Source organism: Anopheles stephensi, chromosome 2 (genome assembly GCF_013141755.1).
Source record: "Anopheles stephensi strain Indian chromosome 2, UCI_ANSTEP_V1.0, whole genome shotgun sequence".
Taxonomy (NCBI): domain Eukaryota; kingdom Metazoa; phylum Arthropoda; class Insecta; order Diptera; family Culicidae; genus Anopheles; species Anopheles stephensi.
In genome coordinates, this window is record NC_050202.1 from 35,976,645 (window position 1) to 36,001,873 (window position 25,229).

General features: G+C 46.8%; 1 protein-coding gene across 1 annotated transcript; it reads right to left on the reverse strand.

Moving 5' to 3' along the window:
- Positions 1–15,108: 15,108 nt before the first annotated feature.
- LOC118508414 lies at positions 15,109–20,997 on the reverse strand. The gene is made up of 2 exons (XM_036048185.1): positions 20,806–20,997; positions 15,109–20,711 (listed from the first exon to the last, which is right to left on the reverse strand). The coding sequence occupies exon 2, from the start codon at positions 20,690–20,692 to the stop codon at positions 15,416–15,418; it is 5,277 nt and encodes a 1,758-aa protein (XP_035904078.1). The 5' UTR covers positions 20,693–20,711; positions 20,806–20,997; the 3' UTR covers positions 15,109–15,415.
- Between the last annotated feature and the right edge of the window lie 4,232 nt (positions 20,998–25,229).

Here is a 25,229-nt window from a genome sequence, read left to right on the forward strand (position 1 = left end):
TCAAAATGAGGACCTTGTTGTATACATCAATCGTCAGTCAACGTCAAGACGCTGCTGACATATACATCAGTTTCCATGATATCAGGTTAATGCTCTACTGAGTAGATGAAGCTAACCAAGTTCATAGGAAAGACTACAGCCTGAGGAAACCTTTATACTCGAAAGGGCCTGGCCCATTCTCGGCGAAGCGCTTGCTTGAGCTGATCGAGACTTTGGTATTTTTTAGTGCCAATCTTACTTTCCCGAATACCCCCCCCAGGCACAATAGTTCAACGGGATGGCATCTTGTGATTTTGGTGGCCCTTGTACGGTAGAAATGAAGCGAGGGATCTCATTTCGTAACCATTATATTCTACCATGTCCAAGGTCTGCGGCCAAAATGTTTGCGCACCCAGGACTTCAGAGCTCCCTCCAAAATATTTTCACGGTAGAGTTGCGCATTTGTTTTAACCCCATTGTCGATTAATACGAGCGATGAGCGATCGGCTGCCGGCGGTTACGGCAGACCACACCATCACCATGGCTGGCTTTTTCTGCTGGATAACTCTTTTCCATACACCACTTTCGGCAATTCACCACTTTCGACCAAGCGGAGCAACACTTTGGTTCTTGTGAGATGAACTTTTTGTTTTTTTGTAAATCGGTAAGATCTTGCAATTTTTGGAATTACAAAGGCTTTAGTCCTAGCTCATTTTACAATATTAGCAGAATGTTGTAGCATATCTGCTAAACATCATACCATAAGTAAAACCCTCTGAAACAAAAACCAAATGTGCACTGTTTCCAAACCAATGTTCGACGATCAAACCTTAGGACAATAGAGCAGGATTGGATCGCACATGGTAAGTTTTGTTTCTTGAGGGACGGCCTGGCCATATTGCTTGCTCATAGTTAGTAAGTCAGGTTTTTTTCGCTTTCTTGATCGCTTTTATCTTTCCTTGGGCCGGTTCAATGCCTTGGCTTCAAATTTTATGCCCTAACATTTCAACATTCTTCATTCAATAGAAGGCCTTTGCCTTTTAGTACTCTCGAAACATCATCTAACACTCTGTCATGTCGTATGGTGTATGGTGGTTTATTATGTCGTCAATACAATTCACAACGTTTCTATTAAATTTGGCCAAATTGTGTTCCATAATACACTGGAAATTTCCCGGCGTAGCTACAATTCCAAATAACAATCTTTTATATCTTTTTATATCTTTTATATTTTTGCTATTCTCGTGCAGTTATACCTGATGGAAAAGGTATAGAGAATTAAGGAGGTTTGGGCTTCCTTAAAGTCCAAACGAGAGAATATTTTAGCCGTGGTGAAGTGTTGCTCACTCATGATGGCCTTCTTTGCTCTACGCATATCTACACATAGGCGCAAATCACCATTGTTCGTAATGATTGGAACTAAAGGAGACACCCGTTCGCCTATAGACACCCGGTCTGTCTATGGGTATTTCAACTCTTACTTCTTTTATCTTTACCTACTAGTGATTGTTGGTTTCCCTTTACGACGTAAAAACTTTGTGAAAGTTCTGTTATTTTTCCTGGATCTTCTATTTTTACATTTGCGGAAAACTTTCTCGAGGCTGTCCGCGATTTTGGTCTATCCTCATAGCGAGGGAATGTTTCCACACATTCCTCTGTCTCACCACATACCTCACCGCTTGACATGCTTTATTCTTATGCTTGCTCTTTAACTCACATCATCTCTTTGGCATCAGTGATGTTATAAAAAAAATTTCCAAGTTTCCTTTCTGTATTACCAATTGCATGCTTCCCTCCATTCCGTACACGCATTTTTGTACCCGTCTGTGACAGTGGAAAACGAGCTCTTCGCACTTCCCACTGTCCCCGTCCGGCTTCCGCGTCTAGAATTTATTGCTTTCAAAACCATCATGTTGTTTTGGGCAGAAAAAAATGTTCAGCTTCTCTATTACAGCCAATAATGACCTACCTACCCGTTGGAAACTTTGTAGGGCTCCCAGGCGGCTGCAACAGGCGTTGAGAGGTGCGGCGCTCGAGGCAGTAGGACACCTCCTGTCATTCCCCAGCGGGTTGAAGGAGGCTATGGCGACCTTACATGCGCGGTTTGGCAGGCCCGATTTGATTGTCGAATCCATGACCGAGAAGATCAGGAGGATGGCGCCGACAAAATTTGAAAGGTTGTCGACTGTAGTTGAATTTGGGTTCGCAGTAAAGCGTTTGGTAGGAGCGATGACGGCATCTGGGATACGTGGCTACATGTACGATGTAGCATTACTGAAGGAGCTGGTCCGGAAACTGCCGCCCGTCTTGTGCATCGATTGGGCGCGTGCGAGAAGGCATCTTTCGGAGGTCACACTGATAGAGTTTGGTCGATGGATTGGCGACCTGGCGGAAGATCTCTGCGGCGTGATCGACGTGGTTGCTGTCACGGGTGATAGTGACTCGAGACGCCGAGCTCCAGAAACACCCGCCAGCGCAACCCGAGCGACGACAGCCGATCGGCACCCGACGAGTCCATCCTGCTTATTGCAACGCGACGCAAGAGGATTTTTCTGGTGAACCAGCATCGTCGATCGCAGCGTCCTTCCCGTCGACTTGCTTTCTGTGCGGCGCGAACTGTCCTTCGCTTGCCCAGTGTAAGCGGTTCCGAGGAACAACGGTTGCTGCCAGGAGAGCTTTTGTGAATGAACGCAGGATATGTCGAAAGTGCCTCGGGTACCATGGGGGCAGATGCGGCGTAAAGGCGCCGTGTGGGGTAAATGGATGCGGCGTGCAACATCATGAGCTGCTTCACGTAGATAACCGGACACACGCCGACCTTGACGAGCGCGATCTGCTCGGCGTTTCAGGTAAAACCGTTGACGCTGATGTAGCTAACGTTCTTACCCATTCGGGACTGAAGGAGAACGCGCTCCTCAAATAAGTACCCGTTACGCTGCATGGACCTGGTGGGCGCATAGACACGTTTGCCTTCCTAGACGACGACTCTACGCCCACGTTTGTGAAGCACAGACTGATATAGGAACTCGGACTTACTGGAACGCCGCATCCGCTGTGCCTACAATGGACCAGAGGATGAAGGAATCAGTGAGATTGTCTGTACGCATATCGGGTCGAAGCAAACCGGAAACGATCTACGAACTATCAGAGGTGCACAACCTCAAAGAGGCTGCTCTTCCAGCACAGTTCGTCAACGTGACTCAACTGTCGGAAAAATAGACTGATCTGAGAGGTCTTCCCGTCACATCCTACGTCCGAGCCGTACCTCGCGTCCTCATAGGCATCGATAACTGTAATATGACTCGAGTGCTTAAGAGTGTAGACGGAAAGTGCAACGAGCCGGTCGTCTCGAAAACCCGGCTGGGATGGATCGTCTACGGGCCTTGCGCAGTGGCAAGAGTAGGCCCGGGGGCTGACGATGGGACGAAATGGGCTAAGACGCCGGACCTATCGGCACAAGGGCGATGGTTTAGCGGACCGCCGTTTCTCTGGGGACCGGAAAATGCGTGGCCTGCTCGCGTCGACCCGGAGAAAGACACGTCGGAAGAGCTTCGAAAGAGTGTCCATCACCACCAAGTTACAGAACCGCTCATCGTTCTCGACCGGTTCTCGAAGTGGAAACGGGTGCTTCGTGCCGTAGCGTTTGTAATTCGCTTCGCGCAGAATATCCGTCGTCGCGTCACGCCACAGTGATTGGGCCACTGACCCAAGATGAGCTAGCGGAAGCCGAACGGGTGATAATTCGGGGCATACAACGAAGGGCCTACAACAGCGAAATCGTCAGCTTGCGCAAACAGACCCCGCAGAAGCATCCGTGGAAAAGGGGGGTCGAAAAGAAAAGCAGCATCTATAAGCTTTCGCCTATTCTGGACAACCACGGGATCCTGAGAGAGGGGGAAAGTTTGACGGAATGCGTAGGCATCAACGAATCCTCACGGAACCCGATCATCCTTCCTCGGCGAGATTACGGAACCGATTTCATTATTCGGGAGCAACACGAAAGGTACAAACACGGCAACCACAACACGGTTTTGAGCGAATTAAGAATGCGGTACTACATCCCTAAACTGCTGGGGGAATATCGACGCGTTAGAAGAGCTTGTCAGTGGTCCAAAGTGAACAACGCGCGACCGGAGCCACCGCTAATGGGTAATTTACCACAACAAAGAACGGCATTTGATCAGCGGGCCTTTTCCTTCACAGGGATCGACTACTTCGGCTCGTTTTTAGTAGCTGTCGGTCGCAGAGAAGGGAAGCGGTGGGGGGTTATATTCACCTGCCTCACGTCGAGAGCTGTACATCTCGAGAAAGCGGCGTCCCTCACCACAGCGTCATGCATACTGGCGTTTCGAAGATTCATCGCTAGACGTGGAAAGCCCCTAGAAGTGATCAGCGACAGAGGTATCAACTTCATCGGTGCCTCTCGTGAGTTGAAGAAAGCTTTGGAAGAAGTTGATCACGACGTTTTGATGACCGAGTTCTACGGACCGCGGATGAAGTGGACATTTAAGCGGGTTAAATGCGGGGCGCCTCACTTTGACGGCTGCTGGGAGCATTTGGTACGTTCCGTGAAGAAGGTACTAAATCAGCTCGTGTTCCCCAAGCGCCCTACGGATGAAGTAATGCTGTCAACGTTCACAGAGATCGAACTCATCCTTAATTCGATACCACTTACCTACGTGCCCCTGAACGACGAACTGACTGACCCTGTAACACCTAATCACCTGCCCCTTGGGAGCTGTGATGGAAGCAAACCACCAGCAGTTTTCTTTGATAGTCCCGCTACAATCCGGTCATCGTGGCGAATGGCGCAGCATTCAGCAGATTTATTATGGAAGAAATGGTTAGCAGAATACTTACCCACACTTACCCGACGAACCAAGTGGTTCGAACCAGTGCGACCGATCGAACTAGGTGATCTAGTTGTGATAGCGGATAACAATCTTCCAAGAAATTGTTGGCCGAAAGGACGAATTGTCTCAATAATACCTGGAAAGGACGGTAGAGTTAGGCAAGCTACGGTACAAACGAGCAGTGGAACTTACGTTAGACCCGCGCACAAATTAGCAGTCTTAGATGTATCAGCTTAGTAGAAGACCGCATGGCAAGAGTCGAATACAGGATATAGCGAAAGTGACAAACAGCAAACAAACAAACAAAAACACACACACACACACGAAGCTACTGACAGAAGATGGGAAGTGAAGCCACGGTTTGTAAAGTCGCGAAAGAGAGGTGCGTCATCGCGAAGATCGGGTTTATAAAGTCGCTAAAGAGAGATTGCGTCATTGCGTCAGGATCAGTCAGGAACCGAAGTTGAAACCAAAGTGTACAAATTTTTTTATTTTTGCTATTAAAGATATCTAAAAAATTCAACCGCGTTTCAACAAAAATGATTCCGGAATCAAAACGATTCCGGAATCAAAACGAGTCCGGATTCAAAACGATTCCGGAACTGGTCGGAATCGTTTTTTCGGATCGGATCGGACTCATTTATATGCTGGATCGGATCGGAATCGTGATTCCGAACCGGAGCGCCCATCCCTAATTCTCTGCATCCGCGGATGTCCTTTGTGCAGCTGAACTAAACAACGGGAACGCAGCTTCTCCGGGATGACCACTCTCTCCCCGAATAGTACACATCCCTCAACGGTTAAGAGGGATTCCTTCCGATTGTGGTACCGTGCCAATTCCTTCCGATTGTGGTACCGTGCCAATTCTGCTCCGAAAGAATCGTCATGTGGCCATCCGTCTTGCATGTACTTGTGCACTTTCCGGAGCAATGGGTCTGCCTGTGTAGCTACCTGTACGTCCCTGAAACATAGGGGAAATGAACTGAGCGCGTTAACGGCAACTGACCTTAAGTCCTCCTCTAATTCCACGCTTGCGATCACGTATTCGGCTTCAGGTTTCGTGTGGTGTTGTATTAGCCGGGATAACACATCAGCGTTTCCGAATGAGCCTGTTGGAATGTACTCGATGTTCATGTCGTACAGCTGAAGCGTAAGTGCAAACCTTTGGAGCCTGTTTGCCGTGTACGTTGGAATCCCCTTTTTGCTGCCAAATATGCGTACTAGTGGTCGGTGGTCGGTCTGAAGCGTGAAATGATGACCGAATATCATGCGATGAAATTTGGTTACAGCGAAAATTATAGCCAGTCCCTCTCGATCCATTTGGCTATAACCGGCTTCCGCTTTGCCTAGCACTCGGGATGCATGCTGTACCACTTTTAAGGATCCGTCTGGGTACTTGTGAGATAGAGTTGCCCCTAATCTAACCGAAGATGCATCAGCGGAAACAACTATGTCACGCCTCGGGTCGTAGTGAGTTAGCAAGAGTTCCGGTGATAAAAGCGCTTTAATTTGGTCGAAACCCTTCTGGCATTCTGCTGTCCACTGAAACGAACTTCCGTCTAGTAGCAACCTATCCAAAGGATAGCGTAAGTTGCGCATGTTTGGGATAAATTTGGCATAAAAATTTATCGCCCCGATGAATGACCGAACACCAGTGACGTCTTTCGGAGGAGGTAGCTGTTGTATGGCGTCGATCTTGGCTGGGTAGGGTCGCAGGCCTCGGTTGTCGATGATGTGCCCAAGGTAACGGATTTCCGGCTTGTTGAATGCGCACTTTTCTTTCCGAATGGTAAACCCGTAATCCATTATGTGCTTCAAGGTTTCTTCAAGGGCGGAATCATGCTCTTCCTGCGTTCTTCCTCCGACGATTACATCATTCGTATATGCGGACACTCCATTTACACCGGCAAGCATTTTGTCCATTATTTGTTGGAAAGCACCAGGGGCCACTTTGATGCCTGGAGGGAGCCTTTTATAAAGATACAGGCCTCGGTGCGTGTTGATGGTAAGCAGGGGCCGGCTCTTCTCTTCTATTTCCACCTGCAAAAATGCGTCGGATAGATCAATTTGCGTAAAAATAATGCATAGGGCTAGCTTTGAAAAAATGTCCTGTGGTAACGGAAGCGGATACTCATGAGGGTGTAGTGCTGCATTCAATCCAGTCGAATAGTCTCCGCATAATCGTAGTTTACTGTTCGCTTTCCGAACCACAACGACTGGTACAGCCCAATCCGAAAAGTCACAAGGTTTGATGATTCCCAGATTTTCAAGCCGATCTAGCTCCTTGTTTACGACATCTTCCATCGCGTATGCAACCGGACGTTTCAGACGAAATACTGGTCGGCTATCCTGTCGCAGCTGTAGATGAATTTTCACTTTGGTGCACAGGCCTGTTCCGTGAAAAACTGTGGAAATTTTTTCCTCCCATGATCGTGGTTCCGCTGTTCTGATGTGATTGCAAAAATTTTCCATCGGGATCGTAGCCAAACCGAAAAGAAGAATAAGGTTAGCCCCGAGCAACGACAGATCGGCTTTTGACACACGGACTGTAGCTCGCTTGATCACGTTATTTATTTCCACATTGGCTTCGGACTCACCTTCAAGGCCGAATACATCTCCAGAAGCTGCTTTTGCTCTTACCTTCGGAGGGTTAAGGTGAGGCATACCCAGTTGCTTCCATAGACGATAGCTGATGACCGAAATGTCCGATCCGGTGTCCAGTTGTAGTCGAACTGGTTTTTCTCCGATCAGTACGTTGACATACTTGCGGTTCTGCTGCACGCTGCACACGTTGACTCGTACTACTCGAGATGACACGGCACGACGATGATCGAACCGCGGCCGTGCTCTGCGTCGGTGGGCAGAGCTGCAAAACCCTTCTCGAGGACCCGTACGTCCACAATCACGGCACTTGTTGGCTCTGTAGGTGCATTCGCGGGACCAATGAAGGGCACCACAAAGCCAACACGGGGTACGAGGTTTAGAAATTTGTTTCGCGGGCCTGATTTGGGGTGACGCTCGGTGTTGTTCCGGTAAAAGTGACAGCTGCTTTTAGCTTGCACCGCATGCCTTCTCTCACTGGCATCCGTAGCGATCATTGCACTATCCGCTTTCACGTGCATTAAACGCTGGCAATCCGCTGCTAGCTGCTCCAAGGTGGCGTTCTTCCGTCTTCGATGGCGGCTAACAATTCATCCTTATGTCCTGTGCGCTTTCGTCCTTCAACCCGCACACAAGAATGAGACTTTTAAATCTTCTCCGTCATTGAAGAAAATTCCGCATCGACGCACGCTTTGTTCACTCGACAGGTAAATGCTGGCAGGTCCTCGGTGCGCATTTTCGTATATTAAACTCTTGAAGCGCTTGCTTAACACCGACTCCATTTTGCCGAAAAGGACGGTTAACTTATCCACCATTTCGTTAAAGGTGAAATCTCTGGGTGCACGCGGCAATATGAAGTTACTAAACGGTGTGTGTTCGGCGGTTCAAGTTTGCGTCCCGGAGTCGAACCTTGGCGGCGTCATCCAAGCGGGAAGCATCTTCTCTGAACAGGTCTACATACCGTGTGTACCATGATACAAAAGTTATTCCCGCCTCTGGATCGTACCGGAACTCACTAATATTCCCGCTAGGGCTTCCGATATCATCTCCGGGTTGCTCGGCTTGACACAGGTTGCTGGTCCGGGGTGTGTGGCTGCAGTTGCTGCTGCTGCTGTTGCACGAGCTGTGATAATAACTGCTGTTGCTGTGCCATTTGCTGCTGCTGTTGAACCAGTTGCTGCTGCAAAAGTTGCAGCGTTTGTTGCAGCGGCGTTGGATCCGATGACACGTGCTGCGCTGGCTGGAGGTTGATGAACCGGCATTAAGGATTCCATTTTGCGAGAGACGACGCTGCTCCTCGGTGATAGGCGTCTCTCCTGGGCTGATCCGGATGATCCTTACTCGCGAAACTTCCACGCTCTTAAAGCTAAGAGGTAAGGATCCGGATGATCCTTACTCGCGAAACTTCCACGCTCTAAAGCGCATTCCGATCGTCGCTAGAGCGAGACAGCCATATCCGCTACACATCGAATGCTGTCAGTTCCCAGACGGCATAGAACGCACGGTTAGGCTATGTTCTAATCAGGATGCAACAGATTCAACCATCTTCTAGCTGAAAAAGAATCATTCTTTCAAGGAGTTTCCTCAGGTTTGTTAAATGTCCTTGCTTGGTGGGAGCGCCTTGTTTGGGCCTCAAGGGTGCACTTGTTTATAATGGAAACAACTCCTTGACACGAGACAAATCTTCCAAGTCAAGTGAAAGCGAGGCGGCTATTTATTCGTCGTATCTCCAATCGATGTTCCTCGTTAAGTCACATTTAACGGGGATTCCTTCTACTACTTCCTCCCTTGATGTAGGAAATTTCTATCGGCAAGTGGTCACTGCCGATAGGGTCCTGGATCACCGTCCAACTAAAATCCAGGGCCATTGCTGATGGACATAGAGACAGGTCCAGTGCACTCGCCCTACTTTGAGGTGTCTGCATTGCCTCAACAAGAATCGAAAAACGACAATTTCTTGTCTAGGGGTAGGTATTCTGGTAAAAGTGTGACTATTTCGAACACCAACCAGTACCCCCCCACCCCTAGTAACGCGATCTTCACGGATTATATAAATCCCGGTTAATTTAATGGTTAATTTAATTTCGGAAGGTTAATTTAATGTCATCCGATAGCCAAGTTTCACAGAGGGCAAACACATCGCAGTTGTGTTCGCCCACTAATGCTTTAAAAGAGTTTAGCTTGCCAAACAAACTCCTACAGTTCCACTGTATGATAGTAGCCGTAGGAGCCATTAATCATCCAAACGGACCATCATACTTAAGCATGGTCATTGAGTCAGCCACGGTTTGATCATTCCTTTCAGGAATGGAAGGGCCCAAGATGCGTTCATGTGCAGATGCTGCGGGAGGTTAAGGGTCAAGAAGAGAGACTCAAGGATCTCGGAAAGGGACGGAGTAGGGATCCTCGGGAAGCCCTTGGGCTCAGTCTGAAAAGCTAGGTTTTCCAAAGGAACTCGGGCTGCTTCGTGGCAATTTGTGGGGCGGGAGTATTGGGAGCAGCGTTGCGTTTCGGAACAGGTGGAGAAACTTTAGCGTGGCGCTGTGGTGCTAAAGGTTTAGTTTTTTTGTCTTCAGTATCTTCCTTTGTACCTTTTTGTAGGGCACTCTAGGTACCTTTATCGATCTCACTGGCACTTGTTCAAGTGCAGTTGGATTGGCCTCGCCATTTGCAGTTGTACCCAAAACTGCAAAAAGGTTCGATGCGTTTGCTCCCTTAAGAGCATTGCTGTATGAGCCGCGTGCCCACTCGGCATCAGTTTTCGTCTGCTCTCTTTGCAGTTTCCGGTACACAGGGCACATGGTTACCTCATGCCACTCCTCCCGACAATGCGAGCATTTTTGGGACGGGGCTTTGCACTACTAGCAGTATGCGCCCCTCTGCATTTACCGCAACATGTTTTGTGGGTACAAAACGTTTCGGCGAGTCAAATTCGGCTGCACTTTGAACAGGTGGTCAATGGGTATCCGGAATTCTTCAAGAATGAGGACCTTTGCAAGTACCGTTCCCTCAAACGTAATCCGGATTGAGGAGGTCGGGACATACTTTTTCTCGTCCTTCGACGAGGCGTCTAACTTAAAGAGCTTGAAGAGCTTTTTCACCTCTAGCACTTTAACCCTTGGAGTATCTGGTACTTGAAATGCAACAACTCCAAATTTCAAAATATCTGGATCAGCAGCAATGACGTTGGCTTGAGCCCGGTCCTTTGCGGTGACCCTGATCTTGTTCGGGCGCATCCGAAAAACATCGGCAACGACGGGGTATTTTGTGAATAAAGCAGCCGCGATCGACCTAACATCGAGCTGCTTCGTTGGTTGTATTCAGTAAACATACGGTGCACCCTCCCACGACGACGGGTAAACTCGTGCGTGGTGCTCGTTGGCTTGTGTCAGCGGAGCACTGCTTATCATTGGGGCACTACTCGTGGCCTTCGAGGTCGAAGGTCCTTCGTCAAAGGCTACTTTTTTGTGGCCGGAGCGGCCTTAGGGCGACCCGGTTTGCGCTTTACATGCGGCTCAATCTCCCTTTCCGAGTACGATAAATCAGCCCCCATGTAGGGACCGGAGACAACAGCGGGAATGGGGGAAGGCAACACTTACCGCTACACACGATACAAAAAGGCTCGCGCGCACAGGTACACACACACACACACTAGACTGTTTACGATCGAAAAAATATTATTATTATTAAAAATATTATTGGATGGAAAATATTATAAAATTACGACAAAATATGTTAAAAATACGGTTCAATCAAAAAATGTTAGAGGATATTGAATCATCTTCACATCATATGGATATGGTTAGTAAAGAACATAATAGAGCCAACAGAGGATTAGAGGATGTAGGATTTTCACTGATCGTGATCGGGAAGGGACTTTTCATATTTGCGCTGGTTTACTAAAACTTGTGTTGCTCGCTTGGCGTTCGGTTAGTTACTGTATATTCATTGTCCGTTTACATAATTCATTCGTCTGACTTCATTCTATAATTCATTTTAATTCATGGAAGGTGCTTTACTTAGCAATACGGCCAGGCCGTTCTTTTTGAATAAAAAAAAAAGGTGCTTTACTTAAAATAAACAACAGATTATGCGGAGGTATTATTTCCCAAAAGTGACTGGTTTGATAAAAGGATTCATAAAAAAACTGCTTTATCTGTAACGAGTGCAAATATGACAGGAAACCGAAAAATCAACCGTTGCAAATAACTCCTTTACCAGAAAGACCATTTGAATTTTAACATATTGATATACTTTTCCTGGAAAAGCATTACTTTCTTACGTGTGTCGATAAGGTTTCAAAATTTGCTCAAGTAGCACGATTTAGTTCTAAAGCTACCGTAGATGTGTTTCCTGTACGTAGGGAATTTACACTAATATACAGGCGACAGAAATTATAGTGAAGGACTTAGAAAAGGCTTTCAATTCTGGTGAAATCGTACAATTTTTAAACACCTTCAACATCAAACATTTTGTAACACCCACCGGTAGAAGTGAAATGAATGGCACAGTCGAAAGATAATATAGAATAATATATAATTTTTAAAACCAAGAATCCGCTTATGACTCCTATTGATTTGATACAACTTGCCTTGTTCAAATATAACAATTCGGTACACTCTTGTACTAAATTTACCCCTCTGAAAATAATTAATCCTTCAAGAAACAGTTAATCGATAATTGAAAAAGTAGCTGAAAATTTGAAACACAAGCAAGGAATTGATTTAAACCCCTATAATGAAAATAAAAAAGAAATAGAAATGCATGATTCAGCAGAAGCATTTATGAAAACAAAACGTAGATTGAAACAAGCTAATCCTTATAAAAAGGTAAAAATAAAGAAGTGTGAGAATTATTCTCGAATCTGAAGAAATTATCGCGGTAAAATTTGTTGTAAAGTGAAACCCGTGCAGTCTTGGCGTCGTTCCGTTTGTAACTGTTTATTCATTCGTCCTGGTTCATTTTACATACATAATTCATTCGAAATTCATCCTTATTTTCCTGGTTGTCAATTCGTGTAGCGTCAAGTAGTGTGTGTTTACATTATATATGTAGGAATTGGATCACCCTGTGTCGTTGACAGCGCACGCGGCAATTGGCAGCACTGTCAGCCAACTGTCAAGCGAAAGGCAAAGGTAAAAAAGAGGAGTCGAATGATACACGCGGTAGCGAACGGACGCAATAAACCAGCTTACTACACCGAGACTTCCAACCAATTCTACGTCTATGTGTGTTCTGTCGTCTTATTTCGAAAATTTAAATTCATGGAATATTTCCAGGCATCCGGTCTGCCTGTACGTTTAGGGGGTAACCAGACGTCAAACCGAACTGCCATGAGGCCCTCCAGAGGTACCTGGGGGCTTGAGCGCAGGGACAGTCACCCTGTCTCAAGTAATTTATCTACTACAGACAGCAGTTACAATTATGCGATACCCGGATTTCACGATAACAGACCCCCGCACCGTCCAAAAAATAATTTTCTGAAGGCTCATTGAAAGTACGCACCCTTACAGAGCGGGAGCCTTGAAGCAACTTGATGACGCCCTAGCCATACTGAACATGGACCTCGTAGCTCTGCAAGAGATCCGTTGGTTAGGGAATGGTGTGCATAACAGGCTTGGCAGTAGCCGCTACGACATTTACTTCAGCTGCCATGACCGCCACCATATGCTCGGAACGGGTTTCGCCGTCGGTCCGCTGCTGAAATCCGAAATCATCGGCTTCAAGGCTATCATTGATGGGCTATGCTTCCTTCGCATGCGAGGCATACTCTTCAACATCAGCCTCATCAACGTTCACGCCCCTACCGAAGACAAGGATGAAGAGGAGAAGGACCTGTTCTACGGCCGCCTCGCAAAAATCATTGTCCAGTGTCCCAGGCATGGTGTTAAAATCATCCTGGGGGACTTCAATGCAAAAGACGGTAGGGAGCCAATTTACCGCCAATACATTGGAAGTCACAGTCTACATGAGCACAGTAACGACAATGGTAGTAGATTGGTCCAGTTTGCAGCTGCTAAGAATCTGGTTGTGGGAAGTACCAAGTTTGCGCGACGAGACATTCACAAAGCAACGTTGGTGTCCCTGGATGGAGCCACTTTCAATCAGAGAGACCACGAGTTGATTAGCCGCCGAAGACAGTCGAGCTTGTTGAACGTCAGAACGTATCGAGGGGCCAACATCGATTCCGATCACTATTTGGTTGGCTTAGTAATTCGTTGCAGAATCGCCCGTCCCCGCGTCAATGGAGGCGAAGTTAACACGCAGGCTCGGCTCAACACGGTCTCCCTAAAGGACAGTCACGTCCTACAGGCTTTCAAATCCGCTTTAGGAGAGGCTCTACTACCAGAAAATGAATATGAAACTACGAGTGAACGGTGGAACGCTCTAAAAACAAGCGCTAGCTGATTTGACAAAGATTGTAGAAAAGTGACGAAAAAACTGCACATACCGAGTAATGCAGCAGCGGTATAGAACGCGGGCATGTGCAGAGGAATACTCACGGCTCAGGAGAGAAGAGAAAAGAGTTCACCGCACCAAAAAACAACTTTGGGAAGAGCAGCGGGTGCGGGAACTTCAAGAAATCAAAGTGCGTTACGGACCAGGAAGAAAGTTTTACCAGGAGATAGCAGGTCGCCGAAATAACTTTAGACCTAAGGTGACCTGCTGTCGGAATAAGGATGGGGATCTGGTCAGTTGCCAGCCAGAGGTCCTCTCGCGATGGGCTCAGTACTTCGATGAATTGCTAAATGATCAGTACAACGAACAGCTAGAGGCTCCACTAGCAGATGATATCATGCTACTGCCACCTAGCATAGATGAAACACGAATGGCCCTCCGTCGGCTCAAGAACAACAAGGCACCAGGCACCGACGGAATAGTAACCAAACTGATCAAAAACGGTGGTACAGCACACGAACAGGAAATTCATCAAATTATTACTGAGGTATGGGATAGCGAATCGATGCCTTGTGATTGGAATCTTGGTATCATCTATCCCATATACAAGAAGGGAGATAGGCTAGAGTGCAGCAACTACAGGGGTATTACGGTGTTGAATACCGCCTACAAGATCTTCTCCCTACTCCTACAAGATCGACTTGTCCCATTCGTTGAAGAGATAGTCGGGAACTATCAGAGAGGATTCCGAAACGGAAAATCAACCACTGACCAGATCTTCACGATGCGGCAAATCTTGGAGAAGATGGCGGTACAGCAGCTCCACTCCTACCATCTCTTCATTGATTTCAAAGCCGCCTATGACAGCATAGCATGGGTAAAACTGTACGACGCAATGAGCTCTTTAGGAATCCCGGCCAAGCTTACCAGGCTTGTAAAAATATCACATGCCAGGTGAAGGTGGATGGAAAACTCTCAGGGCCCTTTGCTGCCACCAAGGGCTTGCGCCAGGGAGATGGGTTTGCCTGCCTCCTTTTCAATCTGGCGCTAGAGAGAGCCACCTGCGACTCGGAGGTGGATACTTCGGGGACCATCTTCTGTAAGTCAGTCCAGATCCTGGCATACGCTGATGACATAGACATCATTGGTTTGAGGCTCTCCTATGTAGCAGAAGCTTATCAAAGGATCGAGCGTGCGGCACAGAACCTCGGGTTGGAGATTAACGAGGCGAAAATCAAAATGATGAGAGCACCACTAGCGGCCCTGCTAATTACACTTGTTCGGATGGTTCGTTGTGCTGTTCAAGGGGGGACGTCTGCTCTGGTCGAATGCGTTTTGGGTTCTATCTATATTTACAATATTTCTTAATCCTATCCTATCTTATGCCTACACTAATACTGTTACAACCGTTCACAAACACGTATTATGGCATGCAACAAAATCGCATGCATTTAGGCGTAAACATGCCGACCACCTAAAATTCATTAATTTTACCTCGCATGCTTGTAATCCGTTTCGTGAAATAATTGCTAGCTTCATGCGTTTATTCCTAACCTTAGAACATGCTATGTACAAACTTTAATCTAACTTCCATCGTGTGCCATTTGTCGTTCTTGATTCGGTATAATACAGATTCTCACAGTTGGTCTTTTAATCTCATTGCCTTGAGCCGTACGTACCTTTACCACTCTTACTATGCCGTCACTACCAGGGTAAACCTCTGTTATTATCGCCAATGGCCATTTCATAGGTGCTACATTATCCTCTCTTAACAATACTACTGTTCCTGGCACAATTTTTGTCGCAATGCAATCCCATTTGTGTTTCCCATTCAATTGTTGCATATATTCTAAACGCCACCTTTCCCAGAAGTGTTGTAGTCGTTTTTGAACGAGGCGCCAATGGTTCACACGGTTTTCTGGTACATCCTTCAAATCAACCTCTACGACATGCTGGAGGTGCGAGCCAGTTAGGAAGTGTCCAGGGGTGAGTACTTCTGGATCTGTGGGATGATTAGAAAGAATCGTTAGAGGTCTTGAGTTAAGGCATGCTTCTACTTCCGATAGCAACGTTGTCATGTCTTCATAAGACATTGACGCATTTCCGATGACGCGAATCAAATGGTGCTTCATAGAACGCACTGCAGCCTCCCACAATCCGCCAAAATGTGGAGTCCGGGGTGGGATGAACTTCCACGATATCTGGTTCTCGGCACACCAAGATGAGATCTCCCTTCGGTCATCAGGAGAATTGAGTAGCTCGTATAGGCGGTGTAGCTCGTTCGCAGCTCCCCTGAAGTTCGTACCGTTGTCAGAGTATAACTCCGATACCAAGCCTCTTCTCGATACGAATCGCCTTAATGCAGCTAGGAACGCTGGTGTACTCAAATCCGACACGAGCTCGATGTGGACGGCACGCGTAATAAAACACACAAATACTGCAACGAAAGCCTTTATAGGGGCGGCCCTCCGCGATTGTGCCTTCACCCAAACAGGACCGCAATAATCGACGCCAGCTACAGAGAACGGTCTCGCCTCAGTCACTCTGTTTTTCGGAAGACTCGCCATCGGTTGAGTGACTGCCTTAGGTTTGCATCTGAAACAGCGCACGCATTGATGAAATACCTTTCTCACCACCGATCGTCCATCCAACAGCCAAAATCGTTGCCTTATTCTGGTAAGCATCATCTGTGGACCAGCATGCAGGTTTTTCCGGTGGTAGTACTCAGCTAACAGGATTGCCAACGGGTGTTTTTTCGGTATCACTATGGGCTGTTTGGCATCAGGTGATAGAGATGCATGTTGCAATCTGCCGTTTATCCGAATTAAACCATTGCTGTCGATGAATGGTTGGTACCCTCGAAGATGTGACGCTCGATGAACTGGTTTCTTGGCGTTTAAATCCTTCCATTCTCTATTAAACGAGTTACGTTGAGCCAATCGACACAATACCCATTCTGCCTGCTGCCGTTCTGCCGTTGAAAGGCCCTCACCAAACTTAGGCTGGACCTTTGAGCTGCTTACTCTCATTCGCAAAGCATGTATAAACCGCAAACAGTACCCAACTACCATGCGAAGTTTTGAGTATGATCCGTAACGGGTGAACAAATGGTCAATAAATCCTTCTTCATCCAGTGAAGAAAGTATTAACTCGTTGGAACGTTCTTCACCCGTCTCCAGAGTCTTAGACTCCGGTACTGTTGGCCAATTTTCTTCTGTCGATGCCAACCATTCTGGCCCCGACCACCATGATGTTGACTCCATAAACGTTGCAGGATCGCAGCCTCTAGACACCACATCGGCTGGATTCACCACTCCAGGCACATGTCTCCAGCTGGCTCCTTCCGTAAGGTTTTGAATCTTCGAAACCCGATTCGCAACAAATGTCTTCCACCGACTTGGAGGGGAATGAATCCAATGCCAAGTGGTCATCGAATCGGTCCACAGGAATGTAGGCTCATCGCGGCCAATTGCCTGTTTTACTTGCTCGTACAATCTGCTTGCCAGTAACGCGCCACAGAGCTCCAAACGTGCAATGGTCATCCTCTGAGATAACGGTGTCACCTTGGATTTTGAAATCATCAGTCGAACTAACACCTCTCCTCTGGTCGAGACACTTCGAACGTAGCAGCACGCACCGTAGCCTTTCTCTGATGCATCGCAGAACAGGTGATACTGCATCGATAACGTATCACTCTGAATAACTACCCGTGGAATGCGTACCTTTTCCAAGAGATGTAGCTGCATAAAAAATGACATCCAATCTCGAGCCAACTGTTCCGGGAGTTCTTCATCCCATGGCCAAGCGCGCTTATCTGTTCCCTTCAACATCCAAATTTGCTGCATAAAAAGCTTGGCCTTCATCTTAACCGGATCTATGAAGCCGAGTGGATCGTAGATACGTGCAATACATGCTAGCACCTGTCGTTTCGTGCATTTGCTCTCCTGTATCGGTAGCTTAACCTGGACTTGTAAAATATCCGATTCAGGTGTCCACAATAATCCAAGCGTCGAAATAGAGCTGGTCTCGGCTGCCAATTCATGCTGTGGGTTGGTTGCTCTTTGATCTTCCGGAATATCTTTCAGCGCTTCTGGGCAATTGGATGCCCACTTTCTTAAACTGAATCCTCCGCACGAAAGTAACTTATTTAACTGCCCGGCCATTTCTTGTGCATCACGTGTTGTCGTTGCACCGGACAGCAAATCATCGACGTAAAAATCTGCCTTGCATGCCATTGCCTTCGGAAACTTGGTGCCATGATCATCAAAGATTCGCTGCAGGGTTCGGATGGCTAAGAACGGAGCACAGGCCGTGCCGTATGTGACCGTGTTCAACTCGTACACTGCTATCGGCTCATTAGCATCGCTGCGCCACAAAATTCGTTGCAATGCCTTATCGCAGTCCTTCACGAGTATCTGACGATACATTTTTTCCACATCTGCCACTACAGCTACTAGTTTCATCCGAAATCGCAGCTGTATCGATACAACGTCGTCTTGTAGTTGCGGACCGGTTAATAGCACATCATTCAGGGACCGACCAGAAGTTGTTTTACATGATGCGTCGAATACAACTCTGCATTTAGTGGTGGTGCTGTCCGTTTTCCAAACCGCATGATGTGGAAGAAAGAAAGAAGGTCTTAAGTTATTTGTATCGATTTCTGCATACGTACCCAAATATGACATGTGTTTAAGATCAAGGTACTCTTTCATAAAGGCTTTGTAAGCGTCGTCGAGCCTGCAGTCCGATTTTCTTCGCCTTTCCATAGCCATGAACCTTTTCAGTGCAGTTTCTTTGGATTCTCCAAGTGTCTTCCAATCGAACCGTTTGAGCAGCTGAACCACGTATCTGCCTTCCTCGTTCTGGTATGTTGTTTCTTGGTAGCTGCGCTCGCATTGTTCCTCTTCCTTTGAGCGAATTCTTTCTGTTGGAAGGTCTTCCAGCATCACCAACCGCTTCATTGCCGTATCAAAACTATCGTCTTCAACAGCACAGCACGCAATATGGGCTTCATCAATACTTCCTTTAGGATGCTCAAACACAGTGCCACTAACTATCCATCCAAGATGAGTTTCGAGTAGCTTGGGTAAGTGGGGCGCGAGTTTGATCTGACCTTGCTTCAACATATCGGCAAACACTTCCGCCCCCAATAAAAGATCTATTGATCCAGGCTGGTAGAATGATGGATCTGCCAATTCCAATCCTGATGGAACATTCCAGCCTTTGACTTTCACGTATCTCGATGGGAAGTTAGCTGTTACCCTTGCCAGTACTAAAAACTCCAGCCTCTTAACAAATGTGGTTGTTCTAGATTTGACAGTTGTCGAAACCAAATTGTTCGCGGTCAATGCAACGGTTCCCACTCCTGACAGCGGCTTGTGAACTCGTTCCTTCTTTAGTTTTAGCTGCTGAACCAATCTTTCGGACATAAAGTTAGACTGGGCTCCCATGTCCAGGAGGGCTCGTGCAGGAATCGTAGAACCATTAACCCCTTCTACCAAAATAAGAGCTGTTGACAACCAGACGGTTTTTTGTGGCTTCTCTACCTTGTCCTGAAGTGTCGCACTAATTGGCAGCGCTGATGTCTCTGAGCTTGTTGATACTGGAAACTCTCCCTGCTTGATACACAATAAAGTGTTATGCCTTCCATTGCAGTTTAAACATCTGCCATGCATTCTGCAAAATCGTATAGAATGTCCTCTTCTTAAGCAGCTGAAGCATAACCTAGCTTCCTTCGCAACCGTCTGCCTTTGGGACAAGTCCATGCTTCTGAATGAGGTGCACTTCGCCACATTATGATCAGCCTTGCAGACCGGACAGGTATTAGAGGCTGCCTTGGGAGTTTGTGCTGCACATGCTAAAAAGGTCGCACTTTCTTTCTTCTGACGCGCTGCTGCATAACTACGTGGTGATGAACTGCCGACCACCCTTGCCGGCCTTGTGTCTACAGCGTTCGTTGTGTGTGTGGTGCAGCTACTTAGTATTTTCACTCGTTTCTCGCAGAACTCAATCATACGTTTATACGTGTCTGCCTCATGATCGGCAGAATATTGTTCCCAGGCCATCAAAGAAGCAGAATCTAGCTTGTAGAGAATCAAACTTGTAAGCGGAGTGTCCCATTGATTTACCGGCTCATTCAACCTCTCCATCCCTCGTACCAGCCGCCTGGTCTCATTTACAAGACGTGCCAACTCCTCAGCGCTTGACCCGTTCATAGACTCCAGTTGGTAAAGTGCCTTGAAATATTCTCGTTTTATTCTCTTAGAATCATCAAAACGCTGTAGCAATGATTTCCATGTTGACTCGTAGTTTTCTGCTACTAACTGCGTATGATCGTATGGTGTTGCTGCACTTCCCTTCAACGCCGTCAACAGATACTGCAGTTTTGTTACATCTGGGAGTTCTATCACTTCATGAACCATAGAGGTAAAACGATCTTTAAAAGTGAGCCATTTCGTTGCATCGCCGTCGAATGAAGGCAGATTGATTTCGGGAAGTCGTAATGGTGTATGCGTCACTGATGTTTGAAACGTACTGCTAGCCACAAGATTTGTTGCATCTACTCGTTGTTGTGCGCACAAAAAACCCTTCACCTTCATATATTTTGTCATGAATGTCCTTTGATCATTCCACATTTCGTCTTCGACGCTTGACTCTTCGATGAGTAACTGTGCTCGAGCATCTGTAAATGCATTTTTCACTTCCTCTAACTGTTCTAATTGCACTGGGACCTGGTCACTATCTCTGGCTGGATCGTAATTGTTCACAAACTCTTCGTAAATGTCAATGCTACGCAAACTATCGCGATATAAGCGCTGCAGCTGCTGTAATTGTTTCTGTTGCTTGTCCCCTGCAGGCATTTTAAATATTTTTCACTTCCTTCGCGATAACAAAAAAGGATTACGAAATGAACGCGAAATCCACACGTATTATTACGACCGACACTGTAAACGATTCTCGATGAACACTTCACCTTCACTGATGAACCCTGTCGTACTCTCAAAGCTGTTCACTCTGACGCGTTGCGTTGTAAGGTTAACGTACTTAGTTCTTTCGCACTAATACCACTATCAAGCCACGTGTTGACCACACACTGAATTCTATAATTTGAACCTTGCTATCGGCACAACATCAATCTCTGCAAGCAAGCTTGTTCCACACTTCACGGATAAAAATTGCCACTACCGCCGTTCCTGCCTAATCACCGTGGGTTAGTTGCAATGGCTGCTTCTATCCTTATCGAAGAACTTGCTACGGCACCGAACTGTTCATCGATGAACTTTCCTTCCAGCGTACGAAACACTACACTAATACCACTGCTGTAAACACACTAAACCTTGTGCAATGTCCGTCCTTGATAGTTCACTAGTTCACCGACAAATCGAAAGGTCAACACCCTGAACCCACGCTTAGTTAAGTCCGCGTGCAATTACTTATCTGCATTCGAACAAATTACTATGTGAAACTTAAACAAATCACAAATTCCCCTTGAAAACAAATAAAAACACTGTCGTTCTCCGTCCTTACACCTTCGCTGGTTACAACTGACACAAAGTTCTTACGAGCGCAAGCGCAAATTGTTCACAACAACACCAGGACGATAAACACTATAACTTTGCACAAAACCAACGTAACTTAAACAACAATAGGAACGGTAACTAACAGGAACTATCCGGCTCGAAGGACCAAATGTTCGGATGGTTCGTTGTGCTGTTCAAGGGGGGACGTCTGCTCTGGTCGAATGCGTTTTGGGTTCTATCTATATTTACAATATTTCTTAATCCTATCCTATCTTATGCCTACACTAATACTGTTACAACCGTTCACAAACACGTATTATGGCATGCAACAAAATCGCATGCATTTAGGCGTAAACAACACTGATTTACGCAGGGGGGATGTACAGATAGGTGACCGCACGTTCGAAGTCGTCCAAAACTTCACCTATCTGGGGTCAAAAGTCAGCACCGACAACAACATTGATGTTGAGTTACGCGCAAGGGTGCTGGATGCCAACCGGTCATACTACAGCCTGAGGAAACTTCTCCACTCTAAATACCTGTCGCGACGGACGAAGCTAGGACTGTACAGAACTTTTATAGTCCCAGTACTCACATACGCCTCTGAGACATGGACTCTGTCCAAAACTGACGAAGCGTTTTTAGCCGCGTTCGAGAGGAAGATGCTCAGAAGGATTTTTGGCCCTGTATGTGTGGAAGGACAATGGAGGAACCGCTACAATGACGAGCCATACGAGCTGTACGATGATCTTACTATCGTGCAGCGCATTAGTCTCGCCAAGCTCCGGTGGGCTGGTCACGTCATGAGAATGACACCGGAAGACCCAGCCCGTAAAGTCCTTTTAGGAGGAGTCCGAGGAGGGGAGGTAGGCCCAAATTGAGATGGAGTGATGGCGTTGATGCGTCCGCAAGAACGGCCGGGATAACGGATTGGCAGACGACGGCGCTAAACCGTGAGCGGTATCGAGGATTATTGCAGCAGGCCAAGACCGCAAAGCGGTTGTAGCGCCTGATAAGTAAGTAAGTAAGTAAACTAGCAGTAATTCTCACAAGAAGATTAATAGAAGTACGGTTACTACAGAAAATGGAAAGAGCATCCATAAAAACGATCTGAAAGTCATTAATGTATGACATTACATTACAGATGGATCCCTATAGCGATTGGTCAGCACGTAAAGCTAACAAAAATGGATTACGTACCCATTGTAGCGTTCGACAGAGGTGCAGCTAGAATAATTAAAGGAACTAATTATAATATACACCATTTTAAAGTATTAAAAATGCAAAACGAAATCAATTCACTGTTTACGGCTTTTAAGAACGTTGAAGAGACTCAATTCACGCCTATAATTACAGCAAAATTTGAACACGTTACGGAAATGTTAAAATCCTTGATTCCAAGACGACAGAAGCGCTGGGATACAGTAGAAACCGTCTGGAAATTTATAGCTGGTAGTCCAGACGCAAACGATTTAAGATTAATCAATTCTACTATTAATGAACTAATTCAGAATAATAACGCAGCTCACCTACACGCAAATACACGAACAATTCCAACACCATCTGCATTTAAACACCGGGTCATGCGCCTCGGCTTATCCGTGCGCGTGCGACGTCCTCTCCCCATCACATTCAGAACACGACTGTCGCTCAGCGTGCTCAGGGCAGAGCCAATAAGGAAAGAGAGAAGCAGAAATTTGCAGGGGTGTCCAGACGGTTTTAAAATGCGCGCTGCATGCCAGTACCAAAACGGCGCGCGAGAAACAGTTCGAGCGCCCCTGCACACGTGTGTTCGCTCTCTCGCACTCAGGGGCTCTCAAGCGGAAGATCATGGTTCGAGCAGTGCACGGCACATTGCGGGAAGTGAGAAAATGTTTGAGCGCCACTGCACGCGAGAGCGAACGGGTGTGTGCTGTGCTGCTCGTTCCAACGGCAAACTGGTATGGTGCTGAGCTGTTCTAAGAGCGTAACGAGCATTCGCGCATGAAGCGAGCAGTTATGGCGAGGATCGGGCAATTTTTTTTTGAAATTTAAGCTTTTTTGTATAACAGATGTTATGGATCAACCCAACTGACATTTTATAGCAGGCTTATAGCGTTTTTCGAGTTCTTTTAGCTAAATCTCGATGCTTAATCTTGCCTTAGAGAGCAGCAGATTTAGCTAATTATAACAGTTCGAACGCGTGGTTTCACGTAGTTTTTTCACCCATTTCCTTCGGATCCAAGCTGTCATAGGCCAGAGGCGCTATGGCAGCGCAAATCAAAACAAAGCAAACAATAACACTCGGATTAGAATGTGATATGAATGAATGATTTTTTATTTATTCAACAAACCCGTTCATGTTTCTTTCTCTCCGTTGCACTCCTCGTGTTCGCCAGGGTTCCTTTAGGGGGAAAAAACAAGACGGTGAGTCTCAACTCATGGTGCTCTTCGTCGTACATGAGATGCTGCACCATACCTACGCTCTCGCAGAAAACATGTTACGGGAAGCGGCAAACACGAATCGATCGTCACAAAGTGAAGAAACTCCAGGCTACCGCAGCTCACCTACACGCAAATACACGAACAATTCCAACACCATCTGCATTCAAACACCGGGTCATGCGCCTCGGCTTATCCGTGCGCGTGCGGCATCCTCCCTCCATCACATTCAGAACACGACTGTCGCTCAGCGTGCTCAGGGCAGAGCCAATAAGGAAAGAGAGAAGCAGAAATTTGCAGGGGTGTCCAGACGGTTTTAAAATGCGCGCTGCATGCCAGTACCAAAACGGCGCGCGAGAAACAGTTCGAGCGCCCCTGCACACGTGTGTTCGCTCTCTCGCACTCAGGGGCTCTCAAGCGGAAGATCATGGTTCGAGCAGTGCACGGCACATTGCGGGAAGTGAGAAAATGTTTGAGCGCCTCTGCACGCGAGAGCAAACGGGTGTGTGCTGTGCTGCTCGTTCCAACGGCAAACTGGCATGGTGCTGAGCTGCTCTAAGAGCGTAACGAGCATTCGCGCATGAAGCGAGCAGTTATGGCGAGGATCGGGCAATTTTTTTTTGAAATTTAGCCTTTTTTGTATAACAGATGTCAGTTGGGAACTGTTTCCTTTGAAGAGTGCTAATTATTTGCTCCCACTTTTCTAAAGGAAAGCTTCTTCGGTGCTGCTTAAGCTCAATAGAAGCGTAGGTCTAAACTACCATGACAATTGAACACTAAACAGCAAATATTACCATCCCAACTGACATTTTATAGCAGGCTTATAGCGGTTTTCGAGTTCTTTTAGCTAAATCTCGATACTAAATCTTGCCTTAGAGAGCAGCAGATTTAGCTAATTATAACAGTTCGAACGCGTAGTTTCACGTAGTTTTTTCACCCATTTCCTTCGGATCCAAGCTGTCATAGGCCAGAGGCGCTATGGCAGCGCAAATCAAAACAAAGCAAACAATAACAATAGGATTAGATTGTGATATGAATGAATGATTTTTTATTTATTACACACACCCGTTCATGTTTCTTTCTCTCCGTTGCACTCCTCGTGTTCGCCAGGGTTCCTTTAGGGGGAAAAAACAAGACGGTGAGTCTCAACTCATGGTGCTCTTCGTCGTACATGAGATGCTGCACCATACCTACGCTCTCCCAGAAAACATGTTACGGGAAGCGGCAAGCACGAATCGATCGTCACAAAGTGAAGAAACTCCAGGCTACCGCAGCTCACCTACACGCAAATACACGAAAAATTCCAACACCATCTGCATTTAAACACCGGGTCATGCGCTTCGGCTTATCCGTGCGCGTGCGACGCCCTCCCTCCTTCACATTCAGAACACGACTGTCGCTCAGCGTGCTCAGGGCAGAGCGAAGAAGAAAAGAGAGAAGCAGAAATTTGCAGGGG